Source organism: Lissotriton vulgaris, chromosome 6 (assembly GCF_964263255.1).
Source record: "Lissotriton vulgaris chromosome 6, aLisVul1.2, whole genome shotgun sequence".
Taxonomy (NCBI): Eukaryota; Metazoa; Chordata; class Amphibia; order Caudata; family Salamandridae; genus Lissotriton; species Lissotriton vulgaris.
Window position 1 is genome coordinate 771646477 of NC_141694.1, and position 21996 is coordinate 771668472.

The 21996-nt window shown below is 45.6% G+C and overlaps 1 protein-coding gene across 1 annotated transcript in view; it reads left to right on the forward strand.

Annotated features, from left to right (window-relative positions):
• The window catches only part of LOC147707960 (amine sulfotransferase-like), a 288392-nt gene that overhangs the window by 172607 nt on the left and 93789 nt on the right, over positions 1-21996 (forward strand). Inside the window, exon 4 of the mRNA XM_086926764.1 lies at positions 2865-3073. Coding sequence (XP_086782890.1) covers positions 2865-3073 — 209 coding nt within the window. The remainder of the gene's footprint in view (positions 1-2864; positions 3074-21996) is intronic.

Below are 21996 nucleotides of genomic sequence, written 5' to 3' on the forward strand. Positions count from 1 at the left end.
ATTGTTCATTAGATCTTTCAATGCTCTTTCCTGTGGTTCTGTGATGTTATATGATTTTATTTTGGTATCCTTCCTCTGCTTAACCAGTTCCATCATTATGGCCTCTGAGAAAGCGTCAATAGCATCCCATGGTGACTGGGGAACAAATGTGGAAAGAGGTTTAAAGTGATTCTCATCTCGTTCTTGTTCAATCCCCTGTTTTTCTGCCCTTTGTTCCATGTCCATTCCCATGACAGCTATATCATCTGTCTCAGTTCTTAGAGCTTCCATGGCTTCGATGCAGGGCATATCGTTGCCTATCAGAGCATCGGTGGCTGTCAGTCTTATTCCTTGTTTAGGTGGTACTTTAGTATGTGGTCTTAGTTTGAAGTATTTATACAATTTCAGTCTCCTGGTGAACCGGAAGAGATCAATTTTCGTTTGCGTGTACTCCAGGTTGGTGTTAGGACAGAAGGTGAGCCCTAGACTCAGGAGTTCATGTTGTTCAGCAGTAAGGGGTTGGTCTGTGAGGTTAACCACAGTCAGATTGGTCACCTCAATTTGTGTATTCCCCGTTACTTCTTCTTGTTGTTGCGGTAGGATCGGTTCTGGGGTTTCGCTCGTCCCCTTCCTCTTCCTTTTGCCGCCGCCCCCTGATCTCCGGGTTCTCCTTCTTCTTGATGCTCCGGGGGTTTGTTCTTCCCTCCCCTCAGCCAACTCTGTCTTATCAGTTGGAACTCGATGTGAAAAGGAACAGCCCCTCTTCTTCGTTCGTTCCCATGATCTCGCTGTTCATCACCCGATTCCTCAGCTGTGGCATCAGATTCTGAGGTCGCCGCGCTTGAGGTGGGGGTTACCAAGGTTCCCTGGTTCATGGCCTTTCTTGGTGCGTCATACTTCTTGGCGAACGTTAGGACACGGTCTTGGCGATAATCGTTTTCATCGCGCTCGAACTTTTCTTGTTTGCGCGTCATGATTTTCTGTTGATACCTAATTAGCCGTTTTTTCATTGCCTCCTTAAGCTCTTGTACCTTGGCAGTATCTTCTTCCTTGTCGATATCATCCTCCAAGGTCTTGATTTCAGCCAGTGCCCTGTCCCTGTCTCTCCATGCATATTTAACCAATAGTTTGAGTATCCCCTCGCAATAGCTTTGCGTTTGTTCATGCCAATCTGTTAGCAATTGGGGGTCTGGGTGCTCATACGATGGTACAGAATACACCCTCAGTCCCCTTGGTACCCGCCTCACCTCTATGTAGCTACTCAGACTGGTGGCCTCCCACCACTTCCGAATTTCACGCTCATGTAGTTTCTCAAGTTTGGAAATCGCCTCATTCAGTTTGTTATTCCCCATTCCGGTGTCAGTGGACGGGGCCATCACTGCTGATGGTCTATCGCGCCTTTTGAACATGTCTTGCGCAAGAGCACGACGCTCTTCCTCGCCGAACACATCCATGCTAGTAGCATGTAAGTAAGTTCTTGCCGGTTGCTGCGCTCGTTTTCTACTTAGTCGAGCCTTTCACTGTATCTGTCATCCGCCTAGACGCTCTGCCGCAATATGCAATCCCTTCAACAGTTATCACAAAGGGAGGGTCAGAAGACTCACCGGTGAGACGTGTGACACTTGTCCCCAGCCGGCGGTCGGAGAGATTTCACCGCGTAGTTTCACTGCGGTCAACTCATCTGCCTTTTCGCAGTTGCGGCGGTGCTCGGAAATAAAGTTCCACAAAGTCGCTCCGTTCTCCACAGAAATCCCGGGCACTCTGGAGCGGGTGCTGGTGGCGGGCCGTGGACCCCACAATATATGACGCTCGCAAATCCTATCCTCTGGAGAAAGGAAAACAGCACTCCGGCAGTAACGGGATACAGTGTTTAATCAGCAAACAAGCGTTTCGGCGTTAGCCTTCCTCGGTGTTTCTTACCGGTACCTTGCAGTTCCAGTTTAAATGCAAGTGTGCTAGAAATGGTAAACATCAACAAGGGACCAGCCCTTCAGAAACCACAGTGGGCGCCATCTTGGAACAGAAGGGTCTCAAAACAATATATATATCACAGATAACCTCCCTCGCCAAGAAAGGAGTGAGCCACACACATTACGATGAAGTAAGCAGATTTTATTTCATTTTCAAACAGCGCTGGCGTTTGAATCCCTGATGAATTTCGGTCACATTGACATATATATGTATGTATGTATATGTGTGTGTGTATAGATATATATTATAATTATATACCTATATATATATATATATATATATATATATATATATATATATATTTTTCAGAGTCTGCTCAGAAAACGCTGACGGCGGCCCCTCGGGAAGTGGCACCAATGCTGGCCGAGCACGCCGGTACTATAACACGTTTCCAAAGTTCCAAGTTACAGTGCTCTCAGTCCGCCAAATAACACCAAGCCACAGAAGTCTCCAAGGGTGTTTATTTAGACTAACGACATGTTTCGGCTGCGGACAGCCTTGATCATCAGAGCGTGATCAAGGCTGTCCGCAGCCGAAACATGTCGTTAGTCTAAATAAACACCCTTGGAGACTTCTGTGGCTTGGTGTTATTTGGCGGACTGAGAGCACTGTAACTTGGAACTTTGGAAACATATATATATATATATATATATATATATATATATATATATATATTGATAGATAGATAGATAAATAGATAGATAGATAGATAGATAGATAGATAGATAGATAGATAGATAGATAGATAGATAGATAGATAGATAGATAGGACAGATATTGTTTTAGATCGGACATTACAGCATGACACACTCCATATCAATAACACAATGAAAGACATTATTGAAGATTACAATTATTTTTGACAATTTTACACATTTGAAAATAAGCTGAAACTATCCATATTTGTTTTACAGGTACTATCTTTGCCCAACAAGTCCTCAGCTTGATTTGTAACGAAGGTCATCGGAATGGAACAGAAAATATTGAAAATACGGACCGAGTCCCGTGGATTGAATATGACTTTAAAAAATGTGACCACAAAAAGCGTCCTTCACCGCGTTTGTTTAGTACTCACCTTCCATATTATTTGGTGCCAAAGGAACTAAAATGCAAAAAGGGGAAGGTATGGAATTTTACATATTGATTTCATCATTGTTTTGACACTTACTGGACGTTACAAGGTCTACTCTGCACCTGCATGGAGACAGACTTGACATTTTTTCTCTTCTTAATCGCCCTTCCACCCACTCTGAACAGGGGGTCCTAGGTATTGGGACCCCCATAGCAGCCCAGGTTAACACCAGAACTTGGGCTGCTATGGGAATTCACAAGGGCCTATTATCAAGCCCATTATCGCCACTTTAGCGTCAGTTTCTAGCCGATAAAAGCAGCGATAATGTATCGCTCTTTCTTGATAATATGGCCCCAGGTTCTCTGACTTGAGGTTCATTAGAACTAGCTTCCTCGGATAATTTACTTTTTTAAGTTACGCAATTTTTCATGGCTAAGAAGAGTTATATATTTTCTGTGGAACTCCCCCCAGACTTATTTCACTCACTAAATGTCAAGTGCTGTCTTCCTCAAGGAACTAGTTTGGTGAAAATAAATTAATCAGATGCAAATTCAAGGAGTTCATCCCATGAAATCTCCCTGAAAATCTGTGTAGGAAATTATCATATTTTGCATGGTGTGCCCTCAGATTGTTGCCCTCTTTGTTTTACCAGCTGCAGAACTCTGTGCACTTTACCCTGCTAGCCAGCAGTAACATGGTTTTGCTGCCCCTTTTAAAATGGTTCAACTAGTATACTCCTAATTGGCATATATAAGTTGCCTATTTGTCCCTGGTATATGTTACAATGTGTACCCAGGGCCCAGAAGTTAAATACTACTAGAGGAATGCAACATCTATTTCTGCCATCCACTACAGTGGCAGTGCAAACATGGCTTCAGGCTTACCATTGTAGCCTGACTGGAGCAGTGTAACATCTAAATTTGATCTATCAAAATGAACCTTTTAAACAGTAATAAGTCAGTCATAAGAAGGACTTGCAATCCACAGGCAGGGTGCATGAAATTTAAAAGTAAGACATGTAGAAAATGTTATGTTAACTCATTGATGCAGTGACTAGCACTGAACATCTGTTTTTACTGTTGGAAGGCTGGCTGTTCTATAGAGGAACACTGGGAAGCAAAATAAAATTTTGATGTGCCTATCTCCAGTTTGAAACAACTGGAAGTATGAGTCAACTTTTTTTTAAATATTTATTAAAAACCCAACTCAATGGTGCAGTTGGATTTTCAATAATATATTAAGCAAAATTACTTTTAGAAACTTACCTTTTCCCTAACTGAAACCCCTAAAGGCTCATTTACATGAGACTTCCAGCTGATAACCAGCTGGTTAATCGTCTTTCATGAGGTGTGAAAACTGGTCCCAGAGCAAAGACATAATCCTGGGTGTAGGAAGGTACGTTTGCACCCTCTGATAGTATGACCAGTTGGGCTGTACCCAAGAGCTTGGGGGCCTCCCCTGTCAACAGAAGTCGGATGTCACCTGGACAGGCCCCTTCCTTTGTTCCCATATTCACTTAGGCACCAATTCCAGAGGAGAGGAGCTGCCCGCAGAACTGGTTTAGACTGACTCCAGAGGAAGGAGTCCTCATTACCCTGACCACACCTTTAGGTGGGTACACAGGCTCATCACAAGGGGAGAAGTGTTTCGTCATTCTCGATTTTAGGATTGTGGGATGTCATGGAATTATTTCTGTAGGGCTTCGAAACATTTTCAACTTCAAAGACTCTGAAGTACCTGGACCAACATGCCAAGCTGATCCACCCACGTTGCATTGCTTCTGGGTTGAACATTCAGATGTCTACCGCTGAGCTTCGCCACAGCAGCAACCTCGATTCAGCAGGACCTTGCAGAGACGATATACAGGCTTATGGATCCCTCTTGGGCTACAGCCTGCAGGTGTGTCTCCGTGAAGGATTTCAATCTATGAAAAAATTGCTCAGTTAAAATGTAGAAATCTTGACTGGTCGAAGGTGCCATAAAAGTATCAGGCCTGCCATAGTACTTCCCTGTACACGAAATTCAATTTTCTCATTTACTGAACTTTTCCCTTCAAAACTGATGTCTTCACTAGGACCAAGTCCAATGGCTATCTGACTTCTTGGAGCCATCTTGGGGTCCAGCCTGCTGCCGTGCCAGGCTGAAGATTTTATAAATCCCAAGGTAAAACCTCGGATCGGGTTGAACCTGCTTTTTGTGTCTGACTTGCACTCCATCCCGGATGACCTCAAATCATACCTAGGTTCTAAACTGCTGCAACCAGTGACCATGGTTGGCACTTAATGCTTTTTGGCCCAATTTTTTCATAAAGATTAAAAATGTCATATGTCTTTGGTTCTACCATTAGATTTTTGTCACTTTGATGTCATGTTATTTTATTAAAATGTATGCTATCTGTCTATTTCTGTTTGGGATTTTTATTGTGTTGTATTTTGAGTTAACTACTGATGACTGTTTTACGCCTTTTTGCATTTGTTGCGCTCTATAAATACCTATAAAATCAAAAATCTTGTGGTGCTGCATAAAAACTTTACTTATTGCCCTAAATTAATCCTGTCTGCTCTGGACCATCGCTACTGGGTTTGAGCGCAGGTTAATTTAGCAACCTTGAGGGTACACCTTGATAAGGATTTTGATTATTACTCAAGGTTGGAAGCCACCCCCTCTGACTAATAACCCAATTTTTTACAGCCTCTCATTCTGAAAGGTTTTACGCATGTATGTTAAACCTGCATGTGCAAGTTGCTCTATTACGAGTTCAAAACAACGTATTTAATTCTAGAGTTGGCTTCACATTCGTGAATCGATTTTTTCCAATAAGATTTTAATGTGAGCTAGTCTATGAGCTGAGGGCCAGAGTCGTCAGGAATTCGACATTTAAGGCAGGAGTTCATTGAGCGTTTAAGAACAGCTTCAAACCATCACATTTGTTGGTATGTACAAAGTGCTTCCAACCTGTTCGCACCACATACATGCTTTTACATAAAAGAAAGTAGCTTAAAATGTTTTACTCTAGCACGCATGAAATCCTGCTGCTGTGCATGGTTTTAAAATAATAGGGAAAATATTTGTGAATTCCAAAAAAGGCCTGATATTTGCACCCATGTGAGGATGGAACACATTGGTTGGGGATTTCGAGAATATTTTCCATTAGACCCGTGGAGGTGAAAATAGTAACTACGCTGTGTTTATGTAGCGCCCACCAAACATTACATTTCTGGCTGGATTTCAGACAAACAAATATATAAATGATCTCCAACTGCAATGCATTCCATTTTTCCCCCGCACTCAGTGTGAAGATCCTGAAAACCTGATAGGGTTTTACTAATTAGTGGGCTTATGAGCCCATACCTTTTACCGCGAAGCTTTGAAAAGCAAACATTGCTGTTTTATAATGCCTCTCTTAGTGCACGAGTTCAGGCTGTGTGTAAACAGGTCAATTTTTGGAAAGGGAAAAAACTGTTAATTTGAGAGATAAAGTGTCCCAAACAGCAAGATATATTGGTTCAGATTCACAAAGATTTTTCTATCAGTAGGTGTGACTTTTCCCAGGTATGTGCGCCATGTGCTGTTTCGGCCTAGGTTTTTTTTTTTATTGTGGAACTCCTAGTCTTGTTTATTCCATTACAAAACAGGACTACAACTCCCAAAAATCAAAGAAAAAATACTTGGACTAAACCAGCTCATCACACAAGGACCTTGGAAACTCATCTTCTATTCATTACCCCCTGGTCCCTCCTGTCCTCTTCCCCTTCATACTGAACAAATGAGATAACCTATCTGACGACAGAAAAAAGAAAATAACGAATGCTGGTATACCCCTCCCCCCCTTACTGGGAGTACATAACTGTATCTACCCAGCATTCCTCCTGTTCTTTTTTCTGTCTTCGGACAGTATGAAGTGGACCAGGAGCCGGGAGGCTCCTGGGGGCTTACCTGTTGCTGGGCTTCAGGTTGGTGCTGGATTCCTGGTCTTCCCCTCTGCCGGGCTTGGGGGGGAGTCCTGCTGACGCCTCCGGCGGTTCCCGTGGATGTCAGGCGATCTTCCTGCTGTTTGGCTTCGGTTTGGCTGCGCCTCCCGGGTTGCTGGGCACGTTGGGGGCGCAGTGGTTCCTGCAGTGGTCCTCGCGGAGTGCGGCGGACCCCGTGTGGCTGGAACGCTTCCTTCCGGGACTTGCCAAACTTCCCTGGTTTGGGGCAGTAAGACAGGCATTTTTTGCTAAGGCGGCTGGCGGCAGTGCTGTGATGTGTGTTCTGGCCCTTGTGTAAGTACCGCATAGCTTTTTTGTCTCTTTGAAATCGACAGGCTTCTTGCTGTGTGGTGTGTGCTGTTTTCTGAGGCTGAGTCCGCTGCTGAGACATTTTGCCGATGTGGTGGGACGTTTATTAGTGCCTGCTTTGGCTCATTTCACTTCTGTCCAGCCTCCTGTTGCTGTTGGGTCGCCTGCTGTTGGTGTCCTGGGGGTTCCAGCATGGTGTCCTTCTGGTGCGCTGGTTCGGCAATGGCCCTCCTATGCCAGTCTTCTTGCTGACTTGCTGTGGTTCCTGCTCTAGTCAGTCCCTGTTCGCCATGGGGAAACATGCCAGGCAGAGTAGGCATGTTGATGTTTCCTCCTCCTCTTCGTCGTTTTCTTCTTCATGCTCTCCTGGTCGTGACAGGTGGCGTACGCGGAGTGGCGATGCCCTAATTAGGCGCCTAATTAAGGAGACCTTGTTAGAGATGGGTGGTCTCCTCGGTTAAAATCCTCTGGTCGGGCCCGCTGTCTTCTTCTTCTTCTTCTGCCTCTGAGGATGAGTGGTTGGGGAGTGATGTACTGAATGGCAAATATGTTGACAAGGACATGCTGCCGGACATGTTGAAGCATGTGAAGGCGAATATGGGGTTTCCTGCCGATGATGCCCCGAGCACTTCTGGGAGTTCTTTGCTGTACCAGTTGCAGTGTACTGTTGCTGTGGACATGCTGGTTCATCTGTGTATCAGAGAGGTGCTTGACTGGGAATGGAAGGATCCGGATCACATTATGCTTCCTCGTTTCATGGTGAAACTCTTTCCTCTTCAGGTTATGGCCAAGGACTTGCCGGACTCGGTTCCTATTGATTCTTATGTGGCCAGTCTCGTGGGGGGCACTTCTTTGGCTGAGGATGCAGTGATGCGGAATACTGTGGACAAAAAGGTGGACGCTTACTTGCGGAAGGATGATTCTGGTTCCCATTTGGCGCTCAGGGCTGGCATTTATGGGACTTATGTGTCTCAGTCTCTGCTTTCGGATTTGAAGTCCCTGTATGGGTCTGTAGATGATGCCACTGACTGTTCGGGGCTTCTGGCTCATATTGAGAGGCATGTGGAATTCCTGTCTGATGTTTCCTTCGACGTGGTGCATGCCTTGGCCCTCTCTGGGGGTGCTTGTGTGGCTGCTTATCATAACTTGTTCCTGGAGGACTGGAAAACGGATTCGGCCCAGAAGTCTTCTGCGATACGGTTGCCCTTTCAGGGTTCCATGTTGTTTGGTGAGGAATTGGAGGGCAGATTGCATTGTCTGTTTAAGGAGAAGAAGCATTCTTCTTCTTTCAAACAGCCTTCCTCTGTGCCAGCTTCTTCTAAGCCCAAAACATTCTTCCATCCACCCTCTCGCAGGCAGTTTACCAGAGGCAGGGGCCGTTTTCAGTATGGGAAGAGTCGGGACAGGAAGGCAAAGTCCCCTGCTGCGAAGCCTCATTCCTGACTTTCAGGTGGCCAACGCCGGATCCTTGGTCAGAGGTCGGTTTCGGTTTTTTCTTCCAGCCTGGATGTCCTCCTGTTCAACTTGTGGGTGCTGGACGTTGTGCGGTTGGGGTACCTCATAGAGTTTTCGGCTCCTCCTCCGGACTCTGGGGTCCGTCTGAATCCCTGGCCGTCTTGTCTGTCCAAGAGGTCAGAACTGTGTCTGGGGGTCAAGGCTCTGCTGGACAAGGGGCGGTCCAGGAGGTTCCACCCGGGAAGAGGGGTTAAGGATTTTATTTCATCATTTTTCTGGTTCCCAAGGTGAATGGGGGTTTCATCTTGTCCTGGATCTGAAGGCCCTGAACAAGTCTGTGGTGCATATCCTGTTCAAGATGGAGACTCTTCAGCGGGTGATTCCCCTGGTTCTCCAGGGTCATTTCATTTGCACTCTGGACCTTCAGGACGCTTATTATCACGTTCCAGTTCACCCCCTCTCTCGTAGTTTCCTGAGGTTTTGTCTTCGGGGAAGCCATTATCAGTTCCAGGTCCTCCCTTTTGGCCTGCCGTTGGCCCCCAGGTTGTTTACCAAGGTGGTGGCACCCTTGGTGGCTTCCTTCCATCTTCAGGGGGTGATGGTTTACCCTTATTTGGACGATTGGCTGCTTCATGTTCCCTCCGGGGTTCAGTTGTTGAGGGATCAGGCATTGGTGTGTTCTGCCTAGGGGGCCCATGGGCTCCTGTTGCATCTCCCAAAGTGTCAGCTGGTGCCTTCCCAGGACTTGACGTTCATAGGGGCTCGTTTCTACACCGATCTGAATCGGGTCTTCCTGCCGGTGACTCATGCAGCGACCATGTGCTCCATGGCTCGGCGTTTTCTGGTGGGTCATTCCTTTCCGGTCCGTCTTAGGTTACGCCTTCTGGGTCTAATGGCCGCTACGGTGTTCACTGTGCCTTGGGCCCGTTTTTATCTTTGGCCTCTTTGGTCCTTCCTGCTGGCTTGGTGGGATCCTTTGTCTCGGGTTTTGTCTCTCTTGGTACCCGTGTCTCTGTCGATCCTTCCTGCTCTGAGCTGGTGGACGTTGTCGGACAATCTTGACAGAGGTCTGCCTCTGCAGTCCCCTCCTCCGGTTGTCGTCACAATGGACACCAGTGCGTTGGGGTGGGGGGCTACTTTGGGGACGGACTTCCTTCAGGGTTGTTGGTCGCTGCTGGAGAGTCGGCGCTCTTGGCTGGAGTTGTCTGTTGTGTCCCGGGCAGTCTTGGGGTTTCGGAATCGGCTGTGACCATGGCCTACTTGAATCACCAGGGGGGTATCCAGTCCCAGTCCCTGAATGCGGTGGTGTCCCCGTTGTTTTGCTGGGCGGAGGGCCATCTCTTGTCTCTGCCGGCTGTTCATATCCGGGGGTGGACAATGGGGTGGCAGATGTCCTCAGTCGCTTCTTTCCCGCCTCCCTGGAGTTGGCATTGACTCCAGTGGCCTTTCGTCTGGTGTGTGTGAGGTTTGGTTGTCCTTATCTCGACCTCTTTGCTTCCCGGCTCAATGCTCTGCATCCCCGCTTTTACTCCCAGGTCCCTCAGGAGGGGTCTTGGGGGGTGGTTGCTCTCACCCTCCCTTGGCCTTCTCGCCTGCTGTATGCCTTTCTTCCCCTGGCTCTGATCTCTCAGTTTCTGTCTTGGCTGGTGATGGAGGATCGGGAGGTGGTGGTGCCCTTCTGACCCCGCCGGTCGTGGTTTCCCACTCTGAATTTAATGGCAGTTCATGTCTTTAGTTCTTCCCCTTCCCTCCGTCTCCCTTGCGGCCCACTCCAATGTTATCTCTCCGGCGACTTCGTCTGTCGGTTTGGAGGTTGAAAGGCAGGGGTGGAGGATTCGGGGTATCCCCGAGCATTTAGCTTTGGCTATTCAGCAGTCCCAGAAGCTGTCTACTCTACGGTCCTACGGTCATCACTGGGGGAACTTCGAGCATTGGTGTCTTGGTCTGGTGTTGTCTCCTTTGGTTTGTCCTTTGCCTGATGTTCTTCCGTTTCTCTGGGATGGTTTTGAGAAAGGTTTGTCTGTCTCCAATTTGAAGGCCCAGTGGGCAGATATTCTGGCTTTCCATTCCCCTTGGGGGAATCTGCCTGATGTGGATGACCTGGTTTCTCATTTGTTGTGCAGTTTTTCCATTTTGCATCCTGTGGTTTAGCCTTCTTTTCCTCTTTGGGACCTCCCTTTGGTTTTGAGGGCTTTGGTGGCTGCGCCTTTTGAGCCTTTGGAGGACGTTGATTTGAAGTTTGTCACTTTCAAGGTTATTTTTTTGGTGGCTATTACTTCAGCTAGACACCTTTGGGAGTTGGGGGCTTGATGGCTCGGGAGCCTTTTCTTCCCGTTTCTGCTGATGGCGTTGTTCTTCCTTTGGATTCTTCCTTTGTTCCAAAAGTTTCGTCCCAATTCCATTGCTCCCAGGAGCTGGTCTTGCCTGCTCTGTGTTTGGTTCAGGTGGATGAGGACGACCTTCCCTGGTCTTTGCTGGATGTTTGGCATGCGTTGCGGGTCACGTGGACTGTACTCGTTCCATTCGGCAGTCTGACTCCATGTTTGTTTCCTTTGGGGTGGCCTCCAGGGGTTGCAGGGCTTCCACTTCCTTCATTGGTCATTGGCTGAAGCAAGTCATCATGTTGGCCTATCGCTTTTGGGCTCCCCTCCTCCGGCTGGGTTTCAGGGGCGTTCTACGTGGGGGTGGCAGCTTCTTTTTTCACTTTTGTGCTGTTTTCAATAAATGGATGGGTTTGCTAGGGCTGTGTGTACTTGTGGTTTGTTGTGTGATGATGGCTGGTCGCTGCTTGGGTATTCTCACTTGTTCAGTATGAAGGGGGCGAGGACAGGAGGGACCTGGGGGTAATGTCCTATTACTTACCGGTAATCTTCATTACTCCAGGTTCCGTTGTCCTCGTCCCATTCAAGGCATCCCTCCCTCCCAGACTTTCCGGACCTCATCTGGGGCTTGGTGGTTCAGGAGGAAAGCTGGGTAGAGTACCGTCATGTACTCTCAGTAGGGGGAGGAGGGGTGTACCAGCATTCCTTTTCTTTTTTCTGTTGTGAGATAGATTATCTCACTTGTTCAGTATGAAGGGGACGAGGACAACGGGACCCGGAGTAATGAAGATTACCGGTAAGTAATAGGACATTCTCTTGTAGTTCTCTGGCATAGCAAGTTTATGTAAGGAGTGCTCCTGGCTTAGTCTTCATTTACTTCTACATTTCAGAAGTAAGCCAGGAGTACTACAAGAATTAAGGCACAGCAAATCCTTTGTGAACTGTGCCGTATATGATCAGGTAGGAAAACCTAGAGTAGGATCTGCCCGTGTTTCAAAGGCAAAAACTCAAGTATAACATGAATATTGTTTACACATTTGTGATAAGGTGCATTTTATGTTTGAACATCCACCTCGGGAAAGCTTTAAAAAAATTGATTGCTTCTAATTCATCTGTGCTAAATCCTTTTTGCTTAGTTGGCAGAGAGTAAGTTATTTATTTATTTATGTATTTATTTATTACTTATTTAGCTTATTTGTAAAGATACTGCCACCTAATCTAGTTTTTATAAATCTGGCCACACTGGCCATCTTGGCCAAGGAGGAGTGTAAGCTCCTGTCGGGGGCATGCCATTTTAGTCTCTTCTGCAGGGGGATTTGTCCAGTATCACGTAGGGATTTGAAAACAGCGCAAAGGGACTTAAACATTATTCTTTGCGTTAATGGTAGCCAACATAAATCTTTCAGAGACTGGGATAGGAAGAATCTTCTCAGCCTATTTAGGGGCAATTTGGCTGCTATTGTTTGAACTCTCTGGAACTGCTTGATTAGGTAGTTCGGGGCTCTTCGCAGTAGGGCATGAGCAGAACCATGAACACTTCCAGCGATCTTCTACTGCCACAAATACCATCTTTCCCTTTCTAATTAACCATTTCACTCGTTCTGATGTTGCAAAAAGAATATATAATCATTTTATAGATAAGAAACATACCTGTAAGTCACCTTCTTGCTGTTTCTGTCGAATCCTTTGGATTGAGGGACTTATTGCGGCACTTTTATTATGGGAAAAAGTGACGTACCAACAGCACAAAAGGCTTGTAAATGAACCCCTGAACCTCAAACCTTTTGGAATTCAAAACTATGAATATACGGGCGCATTTCCGCATGGACACTTGTACATAGTGCACAGCAGTGTTTGAGGAACTGGAGTTCTGGACTTTTTGGTACTGTCCAGAGGTGTCAGGGACAACACCCGAAAACCCCTGAGTTCTACCTGTCTCGGTGCACAAATGAACAGAAACACGGGCTTCTCGATGGTGGCGTCAAAGACCAAAGGTTTATTACTGCAGGGACACAGAAGTCACAGAAACTACACACGGGCAGAATCTAGGAGCCTGTACGAATTGTATTAAGTGGTTGCTCCTTAAATACAGAATATTTAGCTGGGGGGAACATTCTCCACATACTAGTGTGTTTCTCAAACATTATGTCCTAAACAATAAATATTTGGCGTTACACAGGAATTGTCAACAATATCTGATGTCAAAACATTTACGAACAAGAGGTTCCCACTGTTCCATCATAATCCCATGTCAGTTTTCCATTCAAGAACCGGACCGCCTCATCGTAAATTTCGTTACCTCCCCCTAATAAAGGCCCAGAAGGAAAGGAGCAGAGCCAGGTGCAGAAGATAGAAAAACAGGATAAGAGATGTTTGTGGGTCGTAAATGGGCAAGGCTACCAGCTTCGGCCGCCTAATCATGATCAGGCCAACGAACACGAGAACCAGTATAGTAGGACTGGCCTCGGGCAGAGGAGGCAGCTTCTGCCGAGTCATGCGGCCACAGCGTTTCTGTCCTAAGGTGCACGTGTCACTAGAGAGGTGAATCGCCGGCTAAAGCCTACGTGTCCTTAATTGAAATGAATTGATCAGAGGTCACTGCGTGTCCATTGACTATGTGAGGGCAAGAAAACAAGATGGATGCCATGATCTAAAATGGATGCCATCGGTGTATCGGAAATGTGGTTATAACAGGAGTGCTCTTGCTCGTAGCATAGCGAAAACACCAGGATATACTAAATGGATCATTTGCGGTTCATCGGTACCAAAATTATGAGTTTACGACAATGTTGAAAACACGGGTTCAAATCGTCACGGAACCTCAGACCCTCCTTTTGCCCTTACATAGGCAATTACTCAGTCTATGTCAGAATCTATCTCGATGTTCATTAGGTCAGTGACGTGTTGTTGTATCATCATCCTTTCTCGTGCCTTGTCTCCAAATACACGCGGTTTTCTAAGACAGGTTGCAGCAAAGAGGCTACACAAAGCGGGACCACATTGGATAATAAGGCAGCACGAGAATAGGAATACTAAAATAATACCAACGACCATCAGAACCTTCCATCCCCACGCTGATAGTAGAGTCCAGAGCCATTCCATTAAGGACCAGTTTCCCTTGTCTACGTGGATAGAGTCAGAAATCTTGTGTAGCTTAGAGATCGCTTCATACACTGTCGGAGCATTATTGGGGATAAAAACACAGCAGCTCGATTGGATCATTCTACATACCCCACCTCGATCTGCAAGTATTACGTCAAGAACCATACGATTCTGTAACGTCATGAGACGATCCGCCTGGAGCTCAGCTGTTAAATTACTAAGGGCACCCGCAGTTTCTGTAATAGTAGATTCAACTACCCGTGTTAGCTGACGTAGATTTCTACTATTGGACATAGGTCCCCAGAACGGAAGAAAACCTTTGAAAAAGTCTCCGGCTTCCTGACCAGCGGTATCTTCTTTGCTGAAAACACCTCTTGCTACTCTGGTTTTGTGATAATCTGGGGAAGCAGTGTATGTTGGAGGCAATAGTCGAGCAATATAGCATGAACCTGAAAAGTCAGCAGGCAACCATGTATATGCCCTATCCTGACAAATGAAGTAGGCACCCTTAGCAGTTAGAAAGGCAGGGGAAGAGTTAGACGGATACACATAAGTCTCACCGCAGTCACTCTTCCCTAGCCGAGCTCTTGGATTTCTCCCATTACCTTGCAAACAGACTTGACCTCGGTGAGGCACGACCCAAACTGGAGTGGAGCTCTTACGCTTGCTTTCACCCAGACTAATGCGATACTCCGTAGAATTCCAACTCAGATATACTCGTAGTTCATCCCTAGGATAAGATGGGGTGTTATTGACGTCTTTAATCATGTCAATGATTCCCTTGACTAAAGCTTTATTAGCGGAGTTATACTTAGCGGAACGTGGTGGACGCGGGGGATAGGTCTCAAGGGCATAGACAAATATAGTCTGAAAGGCCTGAAATGATCCATTATAGCTAAAAGGCAAGACCAGATAGGGAATGCCTTTATCCATAGTGTGTGGTATCAGACCACATACCCAGCAGTCTGTTGTGTTAACTACCAGCTGGTGTTGATGCAAGAGCTGTACAAAAGTGTTGTTTATGAATTCTGAGCGTCGAGCTTGCTCGTGTTCAGGAAACGGATGAAAGGAATGATAAGAAGCAATAGTGGAAGAAACAGGATCAAGGGGAGGTACTGTAGTTGCTATCGGTGCAAAAATCAAATGGATGCCAAAGACGATTCCACCCACCAACATTATTAAAACAATTAAAAACGTAATTGCACATTGCATCATAAAACATTTGTTATGAAGAATAGAATCTTGTACAGTCTATTTCTGCGAACATAAATTACATTCTCTCGGTGCAGCCCAGGAAGCTCCATCTTCTACAACCGCTCGCGACCACTGATGGTATGTACGTAGTTGAAAATGCCTCTACCAGCCCTGGGAGTTCCCAGAACTGACAGAAAGACCAACCTTGTGTCTGGCCCCCGCAGATTCAACTAGGCACAAAGCCACGACCCTACGGCTACCCAGACGGCAAGGTATTAAGTACAATAGAAATATACAGTGAAATGCAAAATGTTTAGCAAACTTCCTGGCTGGAGGCAATGTATCAGAGCAAAATAATTAAAAAATAGGCAGTTTCCTGCTTTATTTGTCCTTAAATTGAGAACGTAAGTTGTATCTCAGTTTTCCTGGCGTAGTTTGATCCGGAAATAGATCATTTTCAGCAGGAGTACCAGTGTTCGGGTTCGCAGAGGGCAAGTGTTCGTTTGATGCAGAGGACAAATGCTCAGTGTTCAGAAGAGCAGTTTCAGAAGGGGAGTCAGAGTTCGGTGAATCAGTTATTAATTCTGCATCGCTGAAAGGGACGTATCTAGGAACTGGTTCGGTTTCAGAGGCACCAATTCCTTTTCTCACCCAGTTATCATAAGGGAGTGGAAGGGGTACACGCTTAGTATGCGTCGCGTGGACCCAATTTTTTCTACCAGCCACTCGTACAGCAGTCCTCGTCGCCAACAGCACCTGGAATGGTCCAACGAACTTTGGTTGAAGATTTCTGGTCCGTCCAAAGTTCTTTATAACAATAAAATCTCCGGGTTTCAGCTGATGACCTGGACTTTCCGGAGGCTTTGGCAGTGCATCGAAAACCTGTTGGTGAATGAGACTCAATTTAGCAGTCAAGTCAAAAAGGTAATCAATTAGCATTGGGTATTCCAGCTGTTTAAACTCCCTAGGTCTTGGTACCCCCCAAATATTAGCAGGGCGACCAAACACAATCTCATAGGGACTGAGCCCTACTCGGGAATGCACAGTCGCTCTTGTGGATAACAGGGCCAAAGGTAAGGCGTCTGGCCAGGCCAAGCCCGTGAAGGCTTGTATCTTAGCCAGTTTCAGTTTGAGGGTGCCATTGTACCCTTCAATTAAACCTGCTGACTGGGGGTGATTCGCACTGTGGAATTTTTGTTTTATCCCTAAGCCTGCACACACACTCTGCATAACTTTCCCTACGAATTCACTTCCATTATCTGACCATACAATCCGTGGCATGCCGTACCTGGGGAAGTATTCTTTTTGAAGAATTTTGGCAGTGGACAAGGCAGTATTGTCTTTGAGTGGATATGCTTCGATCCACCTTGAAAAAGCACAGACTACCACTAAAACGTATTTGAGGTTATTGCATCGATCAATGTGAATGAAGTCTAACTGGATCACTTCAAAGGGACAGGAAGGGGGAGCGAAGTGACCAGCAGGTGTGGGGGTTCCCTTGCCAGGATTATGCATCAGGCATATCATGCAGTTTCTCACCACTCTTTCTGCACACTTACTAATTCCATCATTCTTCCAGACTGGAGCCAACATCTTACAAATCCCTTTAGAACTGATGTGCACTGCTCCATGCGCCATTGTAACTACCGCAAGCACATACGCATCAGGCAACATCCAACGCTGTTGTTCCGTCAAATCAATCCAACATCCATTCGAGTCCAATTTACCCGTTTTCTCTTTCCATGCAAGTTTTTCCTCTTCAGTCGCTTCTTCCTGAATCATTCTCACACTTTCCATTGTGTCCTCACACATTCCCGAATCAGTAACCCATCTTGCAGATGTTGCAACATACATTCCACTCATCGGATTCCTAGCTGTCTGTTTTGCTGTCTCATCAGCAAAGGCGTTTCCTCGACCAACATCATCCGTGATTGCTCGATGAGCACTGCACTTTACAATCGCAACTTCCATTGGTAAGGTTAGAGCTTCCAACAAGTCATTGACTAGCTGACCATGCTGGATCTTAGTCCCATGGGACGTAATAAAACCTCTTTCCTTCCACAATCGACCAAAGCTATGGGCTACGCCGAACGCGTACTGACTATCTGTGAACACATTCACTCTCTTTCCCTTAGCTAAAACACATGCTCTAGTCAAAGCAATTAATTCTGCAGCTTGGGCAGAATTCTGACTCACTCTTGCAGTCTCCACAATCATACTCAAAGTCGTTACTGCATAAGCAGCTGTTACATCACCATTCTCCAATTTAAAACAAGACCCGTCAACATACAACGTGCCATCCGGATCTGACAACGGAGTGTCTTTTAGATCAATTCGTCCTTTTGTCTCCTCCTCGGTTCTGAAACAACAGTCATGTGGCTCAGAATCACTTGACTCCTGACTAGTCGGCAACAATGTTGCTGGATTCAATACATTGCATCTTTTGATCTGAATATGACTCGCTAATAGTGTCAGCTCATAGCCTGATAATCTAGCACTGGTAAGATGCTGCGTCTTTGTTCGGTTCATGAGTGTAACTCAGAAAAGCTTTGCTGACATTCGTCAGACCATGGCACTGGATTCGGAACGCCTTTCCCAGTCAAAGCCACCAACGGTTTTGCCAGGAGAGAAAAATTTGGGATCCATTGCCTGCAGTATGAAGTAATACCCAAGAACGCACGCACTTCTCTCTGTGTGCTAGGAACATTCATCTGCGTAATTGCTTTTATTCTCTTGGGGTCAACCTTCTTCCCTCCTTTGACAAGAGATGACCGAGGTAGGTCACTTCTTGACAACAGTATTGCATTTTGGAAGGTGATACCTTGTGATTCAAATCAGACAAATGATGCAATAAGGAAATTGTAGCTGCTTTGCAAGTTTCCTTGTCATCGGTAGCCACTAGAAGATCATCGACATATTGTACTAAGGCAGAACCAGGAGGAAGTACAAAGGAATCTAACTGACTTTTTAATGCCTGACTGTAAATGGATGGGCTTTCACAATAGCCTTGTGGAGCACGTTTAAACCTGAAGCTTCGTCCTCCTAGAGAGAAGCCGAAAATATCTCTGCTTTCTTCGGCTATCGGAATGCTGAAAAAGGCATTCTTCAAGTCGATCACTGAGAACCATGTGGCTGTAGCAGGAATCAACGTTAACAATGCAGTAATGTCTGGAACCACAGGAAACTGTGGAATCACAATTTTATTAACCTCTCTAAGGTCAATTACAAATCTGTAGACTGGAGGTTTTGTGGGGTCAGTACGTTTTAGAATAGGCAGTACAGGGCTATTACAGACATTTCCTCTAGTTTCCTCTATTACATCTTTCTTGATCAAATCTTGTACTATCAATAGGAGCGCACGCTCACCTTCACTAGAAATTTTGTATTGTGGGATCCGTGGAAATTTGACATTTGCCTTCAAAGTTACTACATATGGTGGGATTTCCAAAAGACCTACATCGTTAGGACCAGTCGCCAAAAGAGTATCAGGGAGAGAACGCAGCTCCAGTGGGAGCGCATCCATTGACAAATACATCGGGGAGATGATTCTCTTACCTAATGTAAGCTGTACTCCTGAAGGAGAACAGTACAATGTCGCATAAAGGCGTTTTAACAAGTCTAAACAAAGCAGATTTTCATTACAACCAGTCGTCAAAATCAAGGGTGCTTTCAATTGACGAGGCCCAACAGAAATAGACAAAGGACCAGAAACAGGGTTGTGAACAGGGGCGCCTGAAAAACCTACAGAAACATTTGTTAAGCCGGACAAAGGTGCGCCAGGGAATTTTGCATGTATGATAGAACTTTTTGCTGCACCAGTATCCAACAGAAACGGTTCGACTACACCTGATGTGGCTACTGCGACATAAGGCCCACTCTGATCTACTGGAACTGATACTACTCCCTCTCTTTGTCCAAGGCTGTCCTAGTACTCGTTTTGCTGAAATTCCTCACCAACTTCACAGTAATCTTCAACATGATACTGTTGAGATCTAGCTGGCTGTGTAGACTGACCATTTCGTTGATCAAAATAATTAGAAGGGCGATCATTCGTTTGTGGAGGCATAGCACCTCGTCCTCGACCTCTAGAATTTTGCATAGGACCACCACGACCTCTCTGAGCTGCAGCAGCATTATTTTGTGCCAGTATCGGACACTCATTCTTGTAATGACCTTCCTTTTTGCAATAAGCACATTGATTCCATTGGTACTGCGGTCTCTGTGAACTATAGTCGGTCCTCTGATATGACCCTTGCTGTGTATTCGTTTGATTCGTGCGAGGCGGATATGCTTGTTGCAAAAGGACTTTAGTTTTTAAATCTTTCGTTTTCTTATCTGATTTTTCCTTCTCTTCTTTATCCCTATTTTCATAGTACTGGGCAGTTGCAAGTATCTGTGCAGTCGTAGAGACAGCCCACGCACTTTCGGAATTCTTTAATTTATTACTGAGTTCTGGTAACAGATTATGCACAAATTTATCAACAAATAATCTCTGACCTCCTTCCGTGCTCATATCCTGACCACTGTGATCTACGAAAGTTTCTTCGAATCTAGTGAAAAAGTCGGAGACGCTTTCGTCTTTCTTCTGCCTGCATGCGGACAACTTGTCCCAGTTAACACGCAATGCCGGCATCAGGGTTTTCATTAAATCGATTATTCTACCGGGCAAATTAGCAATTAAAGGTTCAGGTTTAGAACCCCCAATTTGTTGGCCATCAGCCGCAATATTAGCTGCCCAATCACCACCTAGAGCAACTGGATGATTTTCTCTACGAATTTTAGCCCAAATTGGTTGCAGTACTACATTACCAAATAGCATATCAATGTCCGCTAGATTCATTACACAAGCTTCAACCGTCTGGGCCAACTCTTTGTAATATCCAGCGGGATTTTTACGCGGATCTGGCAAGGCCTGTTTTACTGCTAACACTTCAGCTCGCTTCCATGGAATGTGTATCCACACTCTCTGGAATTGCGCTGGAGCGGCCGCAATACCATTCACTGCGTCAGCTTGAATGGCTTCGCGCCATATTGGTGAAACCTCCCTCATAGGATATTGACGACCTTTATTTGTGCTACCTTTCTCTAAATCCCTAGGTGAACAAAGTGAAGGATCAACTCTAAAATCTAGAATCAGTTCCATTGCTTCTTTTATCTCCTGACCAACTATCATACCTGCAGCAAATTTTTGTTGAATATGAATTAATTCGTCTGGAACTTGTTCAGAATCATTCTTATCCCATTCCTCACGCAATAAGGAACACATAACATCAAACACATAGCGTTGTGTTGGTTCATTCCATTGCATAAATGTATCTAATACATCTCGTACGTTATACCTTCCAACTTTCGAAACCTACCTGAGAGCAGTGGAATCTAATATTCCTCGTTCCTCAACACTAGGAAGCTGACTACGCCTCTGAACAGATTCAGAGGCAGGACTTTTAATCAAGGTTTTGTAGAAGGGAGAGAGAATATTAGAGACAGATTCAGTGATTCTCCGACGAACAGAAAGCGGAGTCATATAGCTAGAGGAAGTTTGAAGTAAAGTGGTGGTCGGGACAGAAGAAACAGCAACAGTAGGTGTAGGAGGCAAAGTAGCTTGCGAAACAACAGGTATTAGCGGTACAGGCATAGGCAAAGGAGCAGGAGCTGGCAATCCTGGAAGAGGAGGTGCCGGAGGAACATTTATAACCACAGGGATGACAGGAGCCTGATTCAGGGGAGCAGGAGCAGGTATACCAGGCTGTCCAGCAACCGGTAACACAACATTCGGCAGAGGTGGAGCTGTAGCACCCTGTGCATACGGTGGAGGTGACCTCAACAAGTAAGACAACAGAGGATCGTTTTCAGGGTCCTCCACTATCTTAGCTGTACTTGATGGCAAAGCAGGGTAGCGCTTGTCTATTGCTAAAGTACGCTCTCTATCGGCTACCTCTATCGCTTTCTCGGATTCATTAAGTTGAAGCTGCTTAGCAGACTGTTCTAAAGTCAATTCTTGTTCTTTCTGTTCTTTCTTCAACTTTTTAGTCTCTCTCTGTTTGGATTCTTTTCGCCAAAAACGGAAGGAATCAAACATTGCCGGCCGGGCTTTCTTTTTAAACAACTTTCTTTCTAGATTGTCGAGAATTTCAGGTTCGAAACTACCATGTAGTGGCCAACTAAGGACACCATCTTTCTCCGTATAGTGGATCCATACCTCGTTATAAGAGATAGGGCCCACACCGAACTTGCAATAAAGATCATAAAGAGGAGTTCCAATCGGAGGAACCGAACACGAGTCCTCCAACCGCGAATCCCTGTTGCAACCAAAACATGAAAACATACAACTTTTCCGACTTACCATTTTATAAACCGGAACACAGAACAAACACAAACAACAGTGCGCACTCGAACTTAGGCCTACCAAAGTGAACAAATATATCGATACCCAAACTAAACCAAAAGATTATCGTAACTAGAGCAACCAGTGATAATCTTACAAAACCAAACCAAACCAAGGAACTAAAAGGATTATCCAAACCCTTCCGAAATAACCAAACAACTAGCAATCACTTAATACTTAACTGAGGTACTGAAGACGTCACCAAGGAGAAACCCGTCACGTCTCGCTGTACTAAGG